This window comes from Perissodus microlepis, chromosome 8 (genome assembly GCF_051167445.1).
Source record: "Perissodus microlepis isolate ML-2025 ecotype Zambia chromosome 8, ASM5116744v1, whole genome shotgun sequence".
Lineage (NCBI taxonomy): Eukaryota > Metazoa > Chordata > Actinopteri > Cichliformes > Cichlidae > Perissodus > Perissodus microlepis.
The window spans coordinates 13,394,643-13,413,618 of NC_140468.1; the positions used below are offsets into that span (position 1 = coordinate 13,394,643).

At 38.5% G+C, this 18,976-nt stretch overlaps 1 protein-coding gene across 2 annotated transcripts in view; it reads left to right on the forward strand.

Annotated features, from left to right (window-relative positions):
* The window catches only part of LOC146381565 (zinc finger protein 385B-like), a 75,208-nt gene that overhangs the window by 49,711 nt on the left and 6,521 nt on the right, over nt 1-18,976 (forward strand). For both annotated transcript variants that reach the window (XM_084937631.1, XM_084937632.1), the window contains 2 exons: nt 12,967-13,121; nt 15,219-15,326. In XM_084937631.1, coding sequence (XP_084793757.1) covers nt 12,967-13,121; nt 15,219-15,326 — 263 coding nt within the window. The remainder of the gene's footprint in view (nt 1-12,966; nt 13,122-15,218; nt 15,327-18,976) is intronic.

The following is an 18,976-nucleotide window of genomic DNA, read 5'->3' on the forward strand; positions in this document are numbered from 1 at the left end:
AACGAGGACAATTGATTAGTGGTACTGTATCACAACTGTTTGGTTTTCATTTACTGGCAAAGTCTGGTATTCTGCCAAATCAAGAAATGCAGACAGTCGGTCTCAGAGTTATCCAGCACTCTGAAGCTAAATAATAATGCACTCTGTTTTCTTCTCTGTTGTCCGTGACTCTTGAGGACATTTGCATTAATACACCTTCCGTGCCCTCAACACAGCAGTTGGTATTATGTGGCTATGCCTTTGTCTGAGACCTACATAAACTCTAAGGAAAGATATTTTAATTATTTTTAAACTACTGCTTGGGTGTGAAACTAGAACAACCTTTTCTACCACCCACTGGCTACTGCTCATGTCTGGTTGCTGTCTGAAGACATTTTCTGTTTGTCTGTCAAATGATTGTTTTTTTTAAACACTTCATTTAAAGATACAGCACACATGAGCGCACAGTAGCAAGTGAACACACATACACACACACTCCAGGCATTTTGTCAGCAAAATGGATTAATGTTTTGGTATTTTGCTGAAATGCTGACAGGAATGAAAATATTGTGTCTCCAGTTCTGACAACGTGCCTTGGAAATCAAGAAGTGAAATGCAAAACCTGCTAAAATATGCAGCTGCCAGGAGACATGACATTGCCCACAAAAAAAGGTTGACTGCAAATTAAGATACTCTCTATCTGAATTCATGTAATAAACTGGTACAATTTGTGCATGATTAGGTCAACTGCAGTGAAATGTTGTGGAGAAAAAAAAGCATCACATTGTTTTGAAGCATCAAGTTGAGCTGAAGCAGCCATGCAACCTCCATAGGGATAGGCCGCAACTCCCCTTCATAGATCTCCTATTAATGAAGTCGGGTACAACATAAAAGGAGGGGCTGGATTAGAGACTGGTAGCAAAGATTTCTGCAAGTCAAAGCAGTATGAATAGTGGACCCCAAATGAGATTTGTTTGCTGGAAGTGTAGAAGGGTATCAACTGATCTCATGGACCACGACAATGGACTAATACTATGCTTGATTGCTGCAGGAAAGCTGTCAGGTGACCAGTTTCTTAAGCTGAACTTTATAAAATGTTTATGGTAAATGGCCTGTATTTGTATAGCGCTTTACTTAGTCCCTATGGACCCCAAAGCGCTTTACATGTTCAGTCATCCACCCATTCACACACTGGTGATAGCAAGCTACATTGTAGCCACAGCTGTCCTGGGGCGCACTGTCAGAGGCGAGGCTGCCGGACACTGGCGCCACCGGGCCCTCTGACCACCACCAGTAGGCAACGGGTGAAGTGTCTTGCCCAAGGACACAACAACTGAGACTGTCGGAGCCGGGGCTCGAACCAGCAACTTTCCAATTACAAGACGAACTGCCAGCTCTTGATCGTCCCATCGTCCCATGTTTATATTTTTTACCTCAGCCACTGTGCATGTGTGTTATTTAGTGTTACTGAGCTGTAGCCCAGGAGGTAGAGCAGGTCATCTACTGTTCAGAAGGTTGCCGATTCAATCCCTGGTTCCTCTAGTCTCTATGCCAAAGTATCAATGGGCACGATACTGAATCATAGATTCCCCCCTGATGTGAATGTTGGATAGAAAAAGTGCTTGTATGAATGGGTGAGTGAGGCGTGTTGTAAAAAGTGCTTTGAGAGCTCAAAGAGAGTAGAAAAGTGCTATATAAGAACCAGTCCATTTATTCACTGGACCTGAGCTAATTAAATTTCAGTAAAAATCATAAAATGGTGGCTTTGTAAAAATTTTGGCAGGTAGTTTTCACATTCTCTCATTTTTCAGCTGTTCTTATGTGTAGCATTACATATGGATCTTTTGCAAAGTGGTAAAATACTACAGAAGTACTGTAAATGTGTATTTTGAGCATTTGTTTTTAGCTTTCACGTAAGCAGATTTGCTCTCTTGTTTTTGTGTTTTGGGAAGGCTAAAGAAAATACATCAACCTTTACATTGCCAACTGAAGAAAGCCAAATCTTGTCTGCTGCAGTTATCAAGCTGTGACTGGACAATGAATGTTAAGTTGCAGGGACTCATTTTCTGTGACAGTTAACTTTGCAGCATTGTTGTAAACCTATTTCCTTTTAATTAAAATAAACAGCAAAACCATAAAAAGTATTACAATAGATCTATAATAAATTCAGCTGCCGTCTTTAATGCAACATTGATGAAGATCTCTCGACGTTAGATTGTCCTCTCTGAAGCCACTAAGGCACCAGCCTTCAGACTCACTCCATCAGGCAGACACCCACATTTACTGCAGCTCAGAGAGGAGCATCGAGATAGAAAGCTGCTAATTACTAAGTTCCTGAGGCGGATAAAGCTGCGCGCAGGCTTTAAATATCAATAAGTATGTGCTACACATTTGCTAACTGCTGTTCAGCTGGTCTGATTGGACGGAAGCTTATCTCAATTCAAGCAGATGGTGGCAGTTTATTTGATAATGATGTGCAGAATGCATTGTAAAGGGCAGAGGGTCAGTGAAGGAAACAAAACACACTGAGCAGCCCTGATAGTGCAATCATGTTAATTTCCCTGTAGATTAGCTTTATCTCCTGGTGCCTGTTTATCTTTTGTGGTTATTTTGGAGAATACATCGTTTAAACAAAGTCTGTGACATAAAGATAGCAATTCAAATAATCTGTCACCAAAAATCAAACCCGTAAAAGTCTAAATATTACCCATAATTCACCAGAGACCCTGATTAGTTATATGTTGCTGTAGTATTAACATTAAATCAAATAAGATGCAAAAAATCTCAGGATGTGAATCAGCTTCTGTTAAGTTGTCTGATGAAATTTGCTTGCTGGTTTGCTGCTTCGTGGATTAAAAAGGTTAAAAAGGTTATGGAGACATGAGAGATTTCTTTTTCTTTTTTCTTTTCCACATGCAGATTTTACATGCTGTTGAAGCTTCCACAACGGTATCCTGTGATTTTCCTTTGACCAGAGGACACTAGTCCCGAATTTCACCTTGAACAAATTCAATAAGAGTTTATGGACCCTGGGGTGAAAATGGGCCCACAGTGGTTTAGCTGAAAGTAGGACAGATTACCACGGGGAGCCTGATCTGGGTTGGATGGTGCCCTGCAGGTAGAAACTCACATGAAGCCGCTGGCTCTGCCAGCTGCGTCTGTATGACTTTAAATAGACGTTGACAGCCAGCAGGAGAACTTGCCTGTTGGCTGCCAGTTGTGGCCTAAATGTACTTTGTCACAATAAAGATGATTTATTTAAAAACCACACAGAGCATGGCGGGGGCAGTATTTCAAGCCATCATGGAAATTAGGCCTTCACTTTCCACTTTTTGTTTCCAGCGGCGAGAGCTTAACGGAGCTGTCAATGGCAGTCCTAATGGATGCTAATTCATCCTCCAGAGCTCATCATAAATACCGAGCTCTCTGCCCGTTGTGTAAGCAACGAATGGCATCATCATTACTGCAAAAGCGCAGTGCACTAACCACTTCTGTTTTATGACTCAGAAAAGCTGTGTGCCTCGTGCCATTATGGACTGGAAAACATACCATTCAATTTTCATTATTTGACAATATGTTTTGCAGGCTTAACAGCAAACCTATCAACAGAGGATACTTTTTTTTTTTTAACCTTTTTAGCTACACATTCCTAATCCTGCCTTTTTGATTAAACTAATGTAATGACAGAGTTAACTTAAAGATTAATGTTAAGTATAGGAAATGTCTGTGATTTTAAGATCCCACCATATAGAATATAAAGCACAGCTGTGACTGTAATGTTTGATTATATGTATAAAAGGGGCCATAGTGACATAGTTAATTATGCTCAAAGATTTTGTGTTACACAGGAGATGGTGGTCACCATAAAAGTGTTGAAGTACATTCATTTAAATTTAATATGTTTGCAAATGCTCAAGTTATGGTGTCAAACACTCTGCATAACAATATACAAAGTGTTTTAAAATGCTTAATGTCCTAAATAATAAAATTTTATATTATTTAAAATTATTAACTGAAGCACATTAAGTAGTGAGCCTGTCATCCTGCTCAACAGTGTGAAACAGTGTGAAATTTAACTCTGGTAATTCAGATTTATGATGTGGTGAGGTACCAATGTCTGGAACAGGTATTTGGAAAAAAATGAGGAAATGTGTAAATTGAAGGAGAGATCAGGCCAAAAGACACAGATGTATCAATTTAAAACAGACAAATGACAGATGTGCAGCAGAAACTCACTCCTTGTCCCAGTTCAGAAAGTGGACCTGAACACGGAATATGAGTCAGAAATGTGTAGCCATTTTTTTCTTGTTTATTTTTTTTTAAGAGAATAAAGATGAGATAAAATTTCAAGCTCACCTTTTTTAAAAAAAATTATCTTTTTTTTTTCTGTTTACAGACACAACTATGTTAATATGGATGATGTGTTAGGAACAAAAAGATAACAGAAATAAAAATTATCATCCCACAGCGGGCTGAATTCAAAGACACCCCAAAAACCATAGTAAAAAAATTATGTGCAAGGCTACTCACAATGGTACTTAATAGTTTGTATGGCCCCCACGTGCTTGCATGTATGCCTGAGATGCAACCTGATGGTGTTGGACAAAGCGAAACATAAAGTCCCAGAGGTGGATTTAGGTGGATTTAGGTCAGGTGAGCGTGGGACACACTGCACCAGGGAAAGGTTGGACAATGGGCCCAACAATTTCATACCAATTCCTAATGGCAGTCAGGGTGCTGTTGCTTAGCCTGTAGAGGTCACTTCATGCTGCCTGTAGTGACACTGACCCTAGCTAAATGCATAACTAGTAAAAAAAAACAAAACAACAATTTGTTTTCAAAAATGTAGGTGTTTTGGAAACTGGAAGTGCAAAGCAAAAGATGGATCTATCTGAGAAACTAAGTGAGACTGCACTCTCATATGGTAGTGAATTCTAGGAAGCAAGACTCTAAATCTCAGTTTTCCTCCATTTTGGCTCTAATTGGGGTCATAATTAACAAAAATAACATTGTGTTTTATTCAATAATCTATAACTCTATAATTTGTAAAAACTAGCAACTGAGATCTTAAATTCAAACGTAGATTAAAAGAGCAGTGGGTTAATTTTCCTATAGACTTAGGTAGTTGGCCCTACTCTTCAAACAAAAAAGACTATTCCACTACTAGGATAGGACATACAAAGAATAAAGCTACACAAAGAAAGTGTTTACCACAAGAAGACACAAAATGATCCAGCAGAGACACAAACACCAAGGGGAAAATGGACAAAGGAAACACAAAGAAAATAGGAGGGAGGAGATCTTACAATAATAAGAATAAAAATGAGAACAACAACAAATTCCTGAAAACCACAGCAATGCTCAGTTCAAAAATATCTCCAATTGAATTTTCAGATAAATGAAGGGATTGAGTGAGGTTTTCAGAGCTAAGAAAAATGACTGTTCTGTTTAGCTTTTAAAATGTTTACATTTTTGAGATGCATAGTACTTGATAATTGTTTAAACACCACAGCTGCATACTGTAAACTACATTTATCCAACTTAGAAATAATAAAGATCACCAAGAAAGCCAATCTGATTCATCGTGACCCCATTAATTTAAGGGGTGAAGATAACTTTAAGCTCATACCTGCAAGTTGACGTCAGGACAGTTCAAGTTTATTAACAGGGACCAAATTTTCAGCAGTTTATTCCAGTTTTCATACCTCTTTAGATTCAGCTAACAACAATGACTCTGGTCTCCCTAACCAGATCAGATGAAAACAGTCTACAAGCCTCCATAATCCATTAAATGTAGTTTGAGAGTGGTAAAACAAAGAAATCTGTGCTTTTTGAATTAAATGTTGCTAAATTAGGAAACAGCCCTAATTCAGCCGTTAATGTCACAAACCATTAATGGCACGCAGAGAAGGGATGGTTTTTTTTGGTGTCAGGAATGAGAGCGTGCCTGCACTCCACCATGTTGGTTCAGAGTGAACACAGAGAGTCTGGCTCAGACAGATAATCCCAGGAAATGCGTTTGCCATGAAAAGAGCAAGAGAAGCCTTTCCTCTGATGCTTTTACTGTGATTTGCCGCTATAGAAGTCTCTCACCCCCTCCCCCCTTTTCCTCCACTCTTCATGAAAAGATGCCATCCCCCCCCCCCCCCCTCTGTGATTGCTGTGATATTGAGTCACCCAGAGACTAATCTTGGAAATAATAGAGATTAAGCTTTTCCTCGTTTTTTTTCTTACCATGCTGTAATTTCTTCAGCTCATAATCTTTTATCCTGTCTCAGTATGGGTTGGTTGGCTGCTGTGACCTACACTTTTAGCTGTCCTGCATAGAAAAATAATGTGAATGCTGATTAGCGAGCAGGGATTGGTTCATTTTGAAAGATGGATTTACATTTATAGTATCAAGAAGGGAGTGAACAATACTTGTGTCAGTGTTGAGCTTTGAATTTCTCCACATGCTGCAGTGTATGTGTGCGCAGGGCTACAGGAGTGAGGCCCTTCATTTAAAGATTTAATTTGGGGAAAGGAGAAATGCCTACCAAGATGCTGCCCGACTCCCAAGAACAATGCTGGGCTGTTTGATGCAACAACTGCTGCTGTCATTAGATGATATGCACTCACCCAAGAAGCATTTTAACTAACCACAATGATAGGAAAAGGGTTTAAATGAGGGAAAATGTTTTTTTGGTTGTTGCAAATGAAGCAAGTTAGTTATCAAATTTGACTGAAATGTTCTAGTAACACTCGAAAAGCTGTGAAGAGCAATATCGTCACTTTATTTCACTCCATTCATGTGTAAACACAAAGATGGCTCATTTGTTTTCTGCCTTGCATGTTCCCGATGCTCTTGGCCAATAAGATGCCAATCCTCTATGGTCCTCTTTATGCCTAGAATTGCGAAAGCATGAGGAAAATACACAGGGGAAGCTCATAAAGCTTGTCTGCATACATGCTGCTGATCAGCTTTCATTTGAATGAATTCAATTTTACTCAGTATATCCATGATCAAGTTTAAGAGTATATTCCCCTTACTCATAGGTGTGATAAAATAATTTAATCATGTGTTGGCATGGACAAAATTTTTTGGTTTATGTAAAATCTTTTGAAAGCTTTCCTGTGGTGTTTGTCCAGGCAGACAGTACCACCCTCTTCCATTCTGTCAAACAATTAAATTTAATTTTGTTTTATTTATATAGGACCAAATCAGTCATCTCAAGATTTATATTGTAACAGTAACAGTATATTGTAACAGTAATAGAGAGAAAACCTCAACAATCAGACGACCCCCAGTGAGCAACCACTAGGTGACAGTGGGAAGGAAAAACTCCCTTTTAACAGGAAGAGAGCTCCAGCAGAAACAGGTTCAGGGAGGGGGCGGCTATCTGCTATGACCCGTTGAAAGTGAAGAGGGGGAGGCGGGATGAAGGACACACTGTGGAGCCAGAATTTAATAATAACAAATGATTTAAAGTAAAGTGGTGTATGAACACAGAAACGGTGAAAAGAAAGATTCCTGAAAATCAGAATCTGAATATTTTGTTAATCACAAGGGGAAATTGCTACATAACAGCCTCCAAATTTAAATATGACAGATAGAAAAAAAAAAATAAATGTTAGAAAACGGTAGTATAAATATGAAGGTTCTCAGTCATCCAGGTCATCGTAGTCAAAGGAGCTTGCAAAGAAAAGCCTCTGGACTTCTTTAAGTACTTAAAGACTAGTATAAATATGAAACCCAGAAAAATATCAACTGTAATATTTTGAAATAAAAACTCCAAAACTGTATAAAGTTAAGCAATTTTATATGCAAAACATACAATATAATGTAAATGAAAATAATTCAGGTGTCAGTCTGTAATCATGACTGGAGGACTTTTAGAGTTTGACAGCTACACGGTATCCTGTGGCTTCGTGGTGGCATGAGTCTTCTGCTGAATGTGCTCACAGCACAGCATGGAGATGTTGTGGAGGGTTTTCCAATATTGTCTGCAAGCTCCACCCCCAGTATGTCACTGGCCTTTTGTTGAGTTTGTCAAGTCTGTTGGTGTCTGCTGCCCCAGCACACCACAGCATAGAAATACTGGCCACCAGAGACTCCTGCGGATCCTCAGGAGCTGGCAGATTATTAAGCATCTCGGCAGCCTCAGAAAGAGACCCCTATGCCCCTGCTTGTACAGGGCTTCTGTTTTTTTTATGAAGTCCAGTTTATTGCCCATGTGAACACTGAGGTATTTGTAATCCTCTACTGTCTCCACACAGACCCCATGAATGGAAATAGGTGTCAGTGGTGTTCTGGTCCACCTCATCCTCACAACCAGTTCCTTTGTCTCTTTCAGGTTAAGCTCCAGATTGTTGCATTGTGTGAGCAGAACTGAGTTATGCAGCAAGGTCATCAGTGCAATAACTGCACATCTTAAAATCTGTTAATAAGTTGTATGTTCTTCAGACCAGAAATGCAGGCTTTGGGGTCGATCTCGAGCAAGGCTACCTGGTTTATGTAAAACACAGAGCTGATAGGGTTAAAAAAAATGCTGTTTAGATATCAAAAGACTTATTCTGTATCAAGTATGGGATATATGAATATTAATAGCATATTAGTGCCAATGTAAACATAGTCACTGGTAATGATGCTTTAACTGTGTTTATTAGAAATGTTTCATAAACTAAATTCTTCTCTGCCCAACCTAATTACACAGTAATTGAGTTCACGAGTTTAGGGTTGTAATTTTAAAGTTACGGCGTTTTATTTCTTAACGCTTACAGAGCCATGCTGGTTAACACATTCCCATTATGACTGGATGAAACAATGTGACCATGGCATTAGTTTGTTTTATCCAGTCTGCCAGAGTGAATCTTTTGAGATGCTCTCTGGTAAATGAGATGGGTAATTTTGAAACAGACAGGTCCCGTCAAAAGCACGTTCTTCTTGTCGGCAGATGTTGTACAGATTCTTACAGCTCATGGCAGTTTCTAGCTTGTTCAGCACCAAACGCAGTTAATTAAACGTCTCGCCCTGATGTGTTTTGTGAATATATGCATAGGAGATTAATAAGATCAATTACAGATTTGTGTAGGAGAGGGAATCGTTGTCCCCAAAAGTCATACTGACAGGGAGATTAAGCACATCAGTCTACTGGAGTGGGGGGGGGGGGGGGGGTCTGTCCTCTGCCTGTGATTGCCTGTTACTGTTCTTCTTTCGCTCTCTCATTTGTTGCTACTTTGTCATTCACTCTCAATACGGTGTTAATTCAGTTCAAATCACTTTATTGACACCAGTGACACAAACAGTCCTGGTGGAGCATGTAAATGAATTTGGGGCGATCGTGGCTCAAGAGTTGGGCGTTCGCCTTGTAATCGGAAGGTTGCCGGTTCGAGCCCCGGCTTGGACAGTCTCGGTCGTTGTGTCCTTGGGCAAGACACTTCACCCGTTGCCTACTGGTGGTGGTCAGAGGGCCTGGTGGCGCCAGTGTCCGGCAGCCTCGCCTCTGTCAGTGCGCCCCAGGGTGGCTGTGGCTACAATGTAGCTTGCCATCACCAGTGTGTGAATGGGTGGATGACTGGACATGTAAAGCGCTTTGGGGTCCTTAGGGACTAGTAAAGCGCTATATAAATACAGGCCATTTACCATTTACCATTAGAAAACAAAAGTGTGTGTTTTATGCATGCATGATATTCAGGGAGATTAGCACATTAAAAACGCAGGATCAAATAAATAGTGACAATCAGCTCTAATCACTCCTTATTTCAAATTCTAATTCAAACAAATACCTGGCGCAGTGGAGTGGCTGCAAAGCATCAAATAAACAGAGGGTGTGGTTGGTGGTCGTTGTCAAATAGCATCTTCGTTGGTTGGCTTATTGTTGATTTTATTTTTTTTTATTGTTAATTTAGTGCTAATTTGTGCTGCACCTCTATATTTCTCTCAACACGTGGAGTCATTTGGTAGCCAGGACTTGCTATTCTCTGCATCTTTACTGAGTTTATTGTGTTCACTTCTCTTTATGTTTATCAGTTTCAGTTTGTTTAGTTGTGTTTCTGTCCAGCTTGATATTGCATAAGCATCTGAGTACCTCAGTAGCTGCTGATAAGATGTGGGAATTTAGTCTTTAAGCAATGTGGTTATCATTTTCATTTCAACTTCATCCAGGCGGGGTCCACCCTAGACAGGTCGCCAGCCTAACACAGGGCTAACACAGAGAAACCTTTCACATTCACACCTGTGGGCAATTTTCAGATTAATCATCAATTAATCTAACCATGTGTCTTTGGACTGTGGAAGTCAGAGTAACTGGCCAGATGGTGGATTCAAACCCAGGATATTTATGCTGTAAGGCGACGGTGCTGCCCCATTTTTAATTTTATTTGTTATTATGATAATAATTTCAGTTTGATGCTTCAAGAGGGGGAAAAAGTTGAGATTTTCTCAACTTTAAGGCAAACAATTGAAGCAACTACCAATGAGAATGAAGGACAATATTGATTGACATGTGATGGGGCAGTAAATACATTAGTGTTATTCAATGAGCCATACGACTCTTCACTAGCAGCCAACCATCACCTTCAAAGCAGCATGTGATGACTGGATTGCCTTCTGTGTGAACGCAGTTTGTCAAATGGGTACAAATATGCACATCATTTCATGCTCTGCTAAGATCATGAACAAAGACAGTGTTCACATTGTCACTGTGAGCAGCTGACTTTTTAATTTGATAGGTGGTACCTGCACTACATAATACACCAACATAAGCAAGAATTATTGTCATTATTGGAGTATTGTTGCATTGTTGCAACACCCGGCAGCCATCGAAATTTGCAAACAAATATTCTGATAGTTTTGTTTGGTTTGTTTTGGGGACTGGAAACTTTGTGGTTTCTGTGATCTGTTTGAAGTCTGAGTTTGAGTGAACAGTCATGTTTGAGCTGGCTTTGGCTGAAAAAGGTAAAAAGTCTGTATGGTGAGCAAAACAGGGATTGCCAAATTGACATGATCTGAGAACGATTTAGTTGAGATTGCGCGGTCTCTAACTAGGCACCGATTATCCAGCGCACAAAAGATTTCCATGAAGTCTTAATATGTTTTTACATTTGCAGATCCTATTGTGTGCAGCACTAGCTGGCCCATTTTATCATGCTTCTGTTACTGTCCAGTCTTCATAGAAACTACTGCTTCCACAGTACCACAGAACAAGTACAGTGCATTATTAGAATTATAGTATCATCTTGGGCCTGAAGGATTGGTTCATGAGACCTCCCTGCAGCATGCGGTGTATGTGCAAGCATGAACTTTGCTCTTTCACGTGTTTATAGCCTTCATTACTTTCCTATAAAGTATCTAATTATGTCCAAACAAATTCTGCCAGGTTTCTTTACTTTAACATTTTCACAGTAAGAAGAAGGTGCCCCGAGGCTTTTGCAGTGGCAGGCAAGGATAAAATAAGACAGGCTGTGGTGTCCACTGCTTCTTTATTTTCTGCCGTCTTCATTAAACACTTGGGCACCTGTGCAGAACAATAAATCACTCCCTATACTCTCTTTACATGCCTACTAAAAGCTTTCCTTCTGCAGTATTGGTCATATCATTTCTTTTCACATATCATTCTCCAGTTTGTTTTTTCTCGTCTCTTTCCAGTCTCCTCTTTGGTTTCTCTGCTCTTCTCAAATACTTAAATAGGACCAGATTAGTAAAAGCATGCTAATGCTCAAGGACTCTCAAACCGCCTCATCCCCAGAGATAAATCGTGAAATTTAGACTTAAAAGAAGCAGAAAATTGAGGAAAATTGCCTTCTGGTTTGCTAAGCTTTTACTGAAATATAACATCATTAAACTCCAACATTATGATTGCATCTATTTAGAGAAAATGTTTAGGTGTTTATGAATAAGACATTTTAAGGAAGTTTGTTTTGGCGTTATGTCACAACAGTCACTTACATTACATTTTATATAATTGCCATTTATTTAATTCCTTTCTTCCAGATTCTCTGTCATTCAAAAAGTAATGCTTAATATGTGTTATCATCATGTGCTGGAGATAAGCCTAATGTACATTATATTTTACTTTATCTTCTCTAAATCCATAATTAGTCATTTCTCTTAATCCTCCATCCTCAGTCGTGCAGGTTGATCATTTTCAGTCCTACACAGGCAAAGCTCTCCTTTTTTCTTACGCTATATATAAAAATATTGTGTTTTTAATTTTGCCTTTTTTAAACCTCTTTGTCAATAAGATGGTTTATTTTCATCACAGGGTAAAGTTTGTGTAACAAAGTTCTGAAGCCAGTTTTATATTACATTCTAATATTTTACACACAACCTTTTTAGCCGAACAACCTCCGGACTTTCCATACACAGCCACGACAAACGATCTGTAATCACCATGCTTATGTAAGAAACTGTGGCTTTTAATGCGAACACACTAATGTTACTCTGGGGCTAGACAAAGGTCACTGCCATGTTGCTCTTTAAAGAATGTGCAGTCTTAAAGCATTTAGGCCAACTACAGTTAAGTGTGTTGAGACAAGAGGTCACGTGGAAGGAGATTTTAAAGCAGAATGTGCTGGTGAAATTCCAGTGAGATGTAAAGTAATGTATGCATAAGATAGAAAAATGGTGAACATGTACATCAAACCTCATTACGATTCTTTTTCTCTGTATGTTGACTGAGCTGTTTGCTTGTTCAGACAAAGAACCGAGACAATCACAGATACTAAAGGGCAAAGACATTTGTCAGGATAAACTATAGACTTGTAAAGCAGGAAAAGGCCACACAAAGCATTTCATCATTTGTCCCCCACTATTACTAAAGTCATTAAAGCTTTACCGAGTGAATCATTCACTGTGGATAAGCGTCTCAGTCTCAGATATGTGCTAAAATCACTCTTTATCCTAGTTTGTGTAGAACGATGTGCAGCTTTGGGGGCCTAAAATGAAAAAGGCTGAAATAGAAATGTGTCTTTTCAGAATTTATTCTGATTTAATCATCCCTGCTTTAGGAGCACTATCCCAGAACCAAGTCCACCCTCTCTTGGGCTCCCTGCCCATGCCAGGTCGATCCCTTCAGCAGCAGACTCATGCCCAGCTGGAGCACTTCTTGCCGCTCAGGGTCAACGGCTCCTCGCCGCTTAGCCTCTTCCCCAATTTTAACACGGTAAGAACCCATTCTGCTTTTCTCTCGTACATGTATCACATACTGCAACTTTGGCTCCTTGACCATTTACATCTTCAGGTTTATCATTTACCATGCATTTGTTATAGAAACAGTCATTAGTCACAGTTTGCACATTATATTTTATGATGTTGTAGACAGTGCTGGACATATGCTTATTTGCCTTCTTGCCAAAAGTTGCCTGTACACCACCACAGTGGATTTGAAATCACTATGTGATTGAAGTGCAAGCTTTAAGCTTTAGCTCAACGAGGTTAACAAAAAAAAACTGAAATCATTTTCAGGAATCAACTCACAAACTAATATTTAAATATAAAGATTATTTTGAATATTTAAATGATAATCCCCGCAGTTAATGACTGCATGAAGTCTAGAACCCCTGGACATCATCAAAGACTTTTCTCTTCTCATCACTGCAAGTTTCTACAAGGTGCAAGTTAATTTTGATTTTATATAACCGAAATAATCATTTTCACAACTGTGCGGGCTCTTTTAGAGAATTTTGGAATAAGTCTAATCCGACCAGTGCTCTGCACCTTGCTGTAAACCCTCTGTATTTCCATTCTTGCATTTTTGCTGTCTTCTGTGGTCTTTCTGATTTTGGTTCTTCAGCCTAATGATGATGATGGCCTCCCTTATTTACACTGATATCAATTTGAGCCTTATATTAAAAATGACTATTTAAAGCTATAAAATACAAATTCAGTACTTTGAATCAACTTCAGATATTGTGTTTGTTTTATTTGTTACTAAATAACAAGGGGACAGGCCTCACCTGAGTATGAAGCTGCTTGCTGGGCAATTGTAAGATTATTTTTAAGGTTCTGAAAATGTTGGACTATTTATAAAAAGTTAATGCTAAATTTTTGTAAAAACCCTTTGAAATAAAGGTGAGAGTCTGCACTTCAGCCACACTGAAATCATGTGAAGCACAACAGGAAATGTTTTTTTCTTTTTTGGATCTAACTTTAGGTGGATTTAATATCTTTGCTGTAGACAAATAAAAGGGGTGAACTTTTATGTAATTATTCACAAGAAAGTGAAAAAGTGTATTTTTTCTAAAAGGTCTGAATATAACTTTTATGCTTTAAGTAAAAGTCTGCAAAAATTTAGAAACTCAGGACAGCCACTTGTGATGTCAGCATACAGGAAAAAAGCACCAAAATTAAGATGAACAAATACATTTGGATGATTTTTTATTTACCATGTTATCATTTTCTATGTGAAATACTTAACATTTTTTAACAGTTTAAACAGTTATGTGAAAGCTCATGTCATCATCAGGTCAAATCATCAAACATAACTCAGAATTCTAACTGAATTTTACTTGAGCTGCATAGCCACGTTATACTTCATTTTTAACTACTTGCAATCATAAACATACATGAGAAATTCCAAATATAAAACCTCTGTCTCGCACATAAAACACGTGTTTTTTGGGGGCGGCTTTTATAGTCACAGCTTAAACCTGTAATGAGTAAAGTCTGAGGAAAGTGCTAAATGTATCAGGCAGGTGGGAGGCTGGATAAATATTCATCTCTGACAACTAAAGCTAAAAATATGGCTGGAATATCACAGCTTTACTGTGGGGATTAAAAACATGCTTATATTCAGCTCATATTTAGAAAAATATACACAGTTTGCTGCCTTTACATAATTTACACAGAATGTTAAAAACAGACTTACAGCTCTTTCTTGCAGAAATCTATGTTTATCACACACGGCACAGTAATTTTTTCAATCACAGGAGGACTCTAAGCAAAAATCTACAACCTTATTTAATCAAAGTAATCAGCAAAATCAGCACTGATTCATAGTTAATCTGAAATACAGCGGTAGAAATGTGGGTAGTTATATTGTACATCTGTGCAGATTTAAATCCTTGTTAAAGGAACACATTTTAACAACAAATAAATATGCTCCAGTTTGCAAATAAGATCATTAGGAACGCCACCTATAAAGGAAATATGCAAAACCATATTTATTTATATTTAATTATTGCACATGCAGAACAAAATCTCAGGTCCTGGATTATAAAATTCAATAATTTGGTGTATATGTGTATGTTTCACCTTATAGATGGACCCAGTGCAGAAGGCAGTGATCAACCACACTTTTGGCATGACTCCACCCAAGAAAAAACCCATCATCTCCTGTAACATCTGCCACCTGCGCTTCAACTCTACTGTAAGTGCTGTAACTCTACTTTTCCTCGATGTCACGAAGGAAAGTTTGTTAGCATCTAGAATGCAACCTTAAAATAACCTGAAATCATCTCTCGTGCACCATAAGAAGATAGAAAATCACCTCTGACCACATAGCTGGAGGTTTTTTTAGCCATTAAAGATAGTAAATCATATAATTTTTTGCAGCACGAAAATACATTTATGCCCATAGCTTTTCCAAACACTCCTCTGAAGTTCTTCTTTTTACCATTTTTTGCAGTCAACACAACATCTACATATTTTCAAATAATGTAATATTTTTTGCACTAATGGCCCAGTGGCCAAAAACGATCTTATTGCTGGCTATCTGTCTTATCACTCTGCTTGTTACATTTCTATCCTCTCTATTTTCAAATCACAGGCCACTTTAAAGGAAACCAGTCCGCTAGTTCTATTGCCTTTTATTCCTTATCACATTTTATTCATATTCATTTGACTCCAATGACTATGGAGTTCATTTATACATATTTGCATTTATATTGTTAAGAGGTAACAGGGAGAATGACAATGACTCTGCTTTTTTGTGAAACTTTAAAGAAGCAGGACACTGGTCCAGGCTGATTATCCTACTACTCTTGCTTCCTAATCTCCTTTTTCTGTCTCTGCTCTTTACTTTTGGGTGCACAGTGATGGAGTCTGTTTTCTAGCTAACAGGCTCTCTCCTCCCTTTGTGTTACCTGCAGCTGTGCTGAGACTGCTGGTTGACCCAGGAGTTGGATGCCAGGTTGCAGGCAGGTACCGGATCCCAACAGGGGGCAGAACAGTCCAGCAGGAATTTGCACTTCACGATTAAAGAGAAAGTCCAGAATAGCTGTGTAGCACTTTTTATGCTCATTGTTTGTGTAGTGCATAAAAAAGTTACAGCAGAATAAATTTTCGCAGTTTTACATCTTACTTTTCATGCTGGACACACAGCCTCAACTTGCCATCGGAAAATGGGATTTAGCCACACCCAGTTATGCTGGTTAAACTATTATTTTTACTTGCAGTTGAATTTCTATTGTTTTACTGATTAGATGTTGCAGAAAATTGATAACATCTGCTAATCTTTGTAGCTTTTCATTACCTGTGCACATCTTAGCATCTTTTAGCTCATTTTGGTTTTCTAGCATTTTGGATAACAGTTTCATATTGTTTTTTTCATAAAATAACCTTTTTTAGTTAACAAAGAGGCTTAAAGGTCAAGATCTGCAACTAGCTTGTGGACATGGCGGTGTATTCAAATGCTAGAGAGCTTTCTCAGGAGTTGGTGGAGAGAATTCAGTGTCTTATGGTTCCTATGTCCTTCTTTTGCACACATTTCATGGTAAGGTCTTGCTAGTAGAGCGGCTTTTTAGCACTAATGAGGATGTGAATGTATCCCTAATGGGAAGCTCAAGCAGTTTGTCCAGTATGAAGTCAAATAAGGATGACTGTGAAAGTAAAACCTTCGTGGGATTGGTGTAAAAATTCCAGATTATTCCTTTAAAGCTGCTGAACTCAATAAAAAGCATGAAGGTCTGACAGATCAGCAGATCATATATGATATGACCTAATTTTTCTGCTCCGTGGACAGTTGCTTGTTGTGTGTGAAGAGCATCACTGATGTGACAAATGCATAAAGCAGCTTGAATGAAGGTCATCGGTCTCCTTCAGGTGTCTGTAACTGAAGATCTTGGTCTTGCAGTCCTGGGATTCTTATTACATGCGTTTTTCTTTCAACGATGCTATGGTGGAACATGGTGAACTCATACTACACTGGCATGCCAGATAGTATGGCAGTATGCAGATGACAGCAGTCGTCTGCCTGACTCAGTGGAAAATCACGCTGAATGGTTGGTGTGCACTGACATTCAACGTAGCCAAAGGGCTTGTATACCCTTTGCTCAGCCCTCCATTCCCAACCACACACTTTGACCCATGGTGCCACCCTTTCTGTTTGTGTAGGAGTCCAAGCTTTATGCAAAGTGTTGACAGGGAGACCTCTACCCCACCACTCTATGCACAATCTGTGCTCACCTAAAGATCATGTCTGCACACTATGAATTTGAATGTGCATTAGCAAGGGATGTACAGTGTGTGCCTGGAAACTGGTATGGATAATTTGAGCAATTACAAATTATCTAACAGACTTGTGTGAAGCCAGATACTTGAAGTCTTGTCTCACTGATTCTCCGTTCTTTAGAATGTGCACTTGTGTCTTTCATATACAGAAAGGCACTGGGGTTGCAAAAAAATATGTGCTCTTAAAGGATAAGTGTGGTTATGTCATCATATTTTTCTTATTGTTATATAAGTCAATGCCATGAAAAGAACAAACCCATTAAAGGTTATTTAACTCCAATATCTCAGCACTGACCCATGCAATTTCATTTAGACCCTTTAAAAATAGCTCTGTCCTTTTTAGAAAAGGTTACTTAAACAGCTTTTATTTTATAGAGTCTATTTTTATTTGTTGTATTAGGTATATTGTATTTAAAACACATGGTATGCATACATACAGAGAGAAAAAAGGATTTTATGTCTCATACTATCATTTACTCATCTAAATGCCAACTTTTAGTTTATTCTTATGCAGTATAATTATAAGAATTAAGTATGAATCATGTAACTATTATGCTGCATGAGGAAAATGGCAAATGCAGACATTTAACCTCTTGAAAGCCTACTAGAAGTAACCCTTGAAGCTCTTCTCTGAACTGAGAGGTTTCAGGCCTGCTTAAGGAACAAAATGACTCCCTTTGCATCAGAAGTTAGTGAGGGTGGTCCCTGCCTATGCAGCTACCCTTGGAAAAACCCAAGAAACTATTCTAACTGTGGTCAAACCATGTCTTTATTGATATATACTCAAGTGTCAACACATGGGAAAAGGGGAGGTGGTCAAATGTCATCTTTATCGGGAGAAGAGGTAATAATTAAATCACATAATTATTCCGTTCATTTTCTTCCACTTATTCAATTCAAGGTTGTTGGCTGAGGGGATGAAGGGGTGAGCCTGTCCCACCTGTCATGTGACCAAAGGCAGGTACACCCTGGACAGGTCCTTAGTCTATCAAAGGGCTAAATTAAATTACACGTTTTTAATTTGACATGTCAAGAAAAGTATCGGCTGTCACCAACTTATCCTTTGAGTACTGCTTGTTCTGTATTCATGATGTTTTGGATTGTTTGGTTAAGTTGCTGAAGCAATATTTGAACTTTTGCCAACTAATCTTTGGTAATTTACCATCATATATATATTTCACAATCTATGTAAATGACTCACAGTTATATTCATAAATAAATAAAATCGAACGAAGTTCCTTTTGTCTCTGTTCAAAAAATAAAGTTTGCAAATCAGTCGTCATAGAGATGGCTTGGTTATAAAAGATGCCATGTAAATATTCAGCAGGACACCTATATAAGATTTATTGTATTTATTAATGAAATAATTAGCAAATTGTTTTTTTTTTCCTTTATTTTGTTTCCTAAAGATAATTCTTGTATATTAAATACTAAAATTTAATGTTGTTTGGACGTACAAGTTTTTTTATCCTGCTTCGGCTGTTTTCACTGTTGGTATACTCTGACATGAAGCTGGAAGCGGATCTTCTTCCGTAGAGCTTTGTCTACAGATATCCAGAGTCATATGGG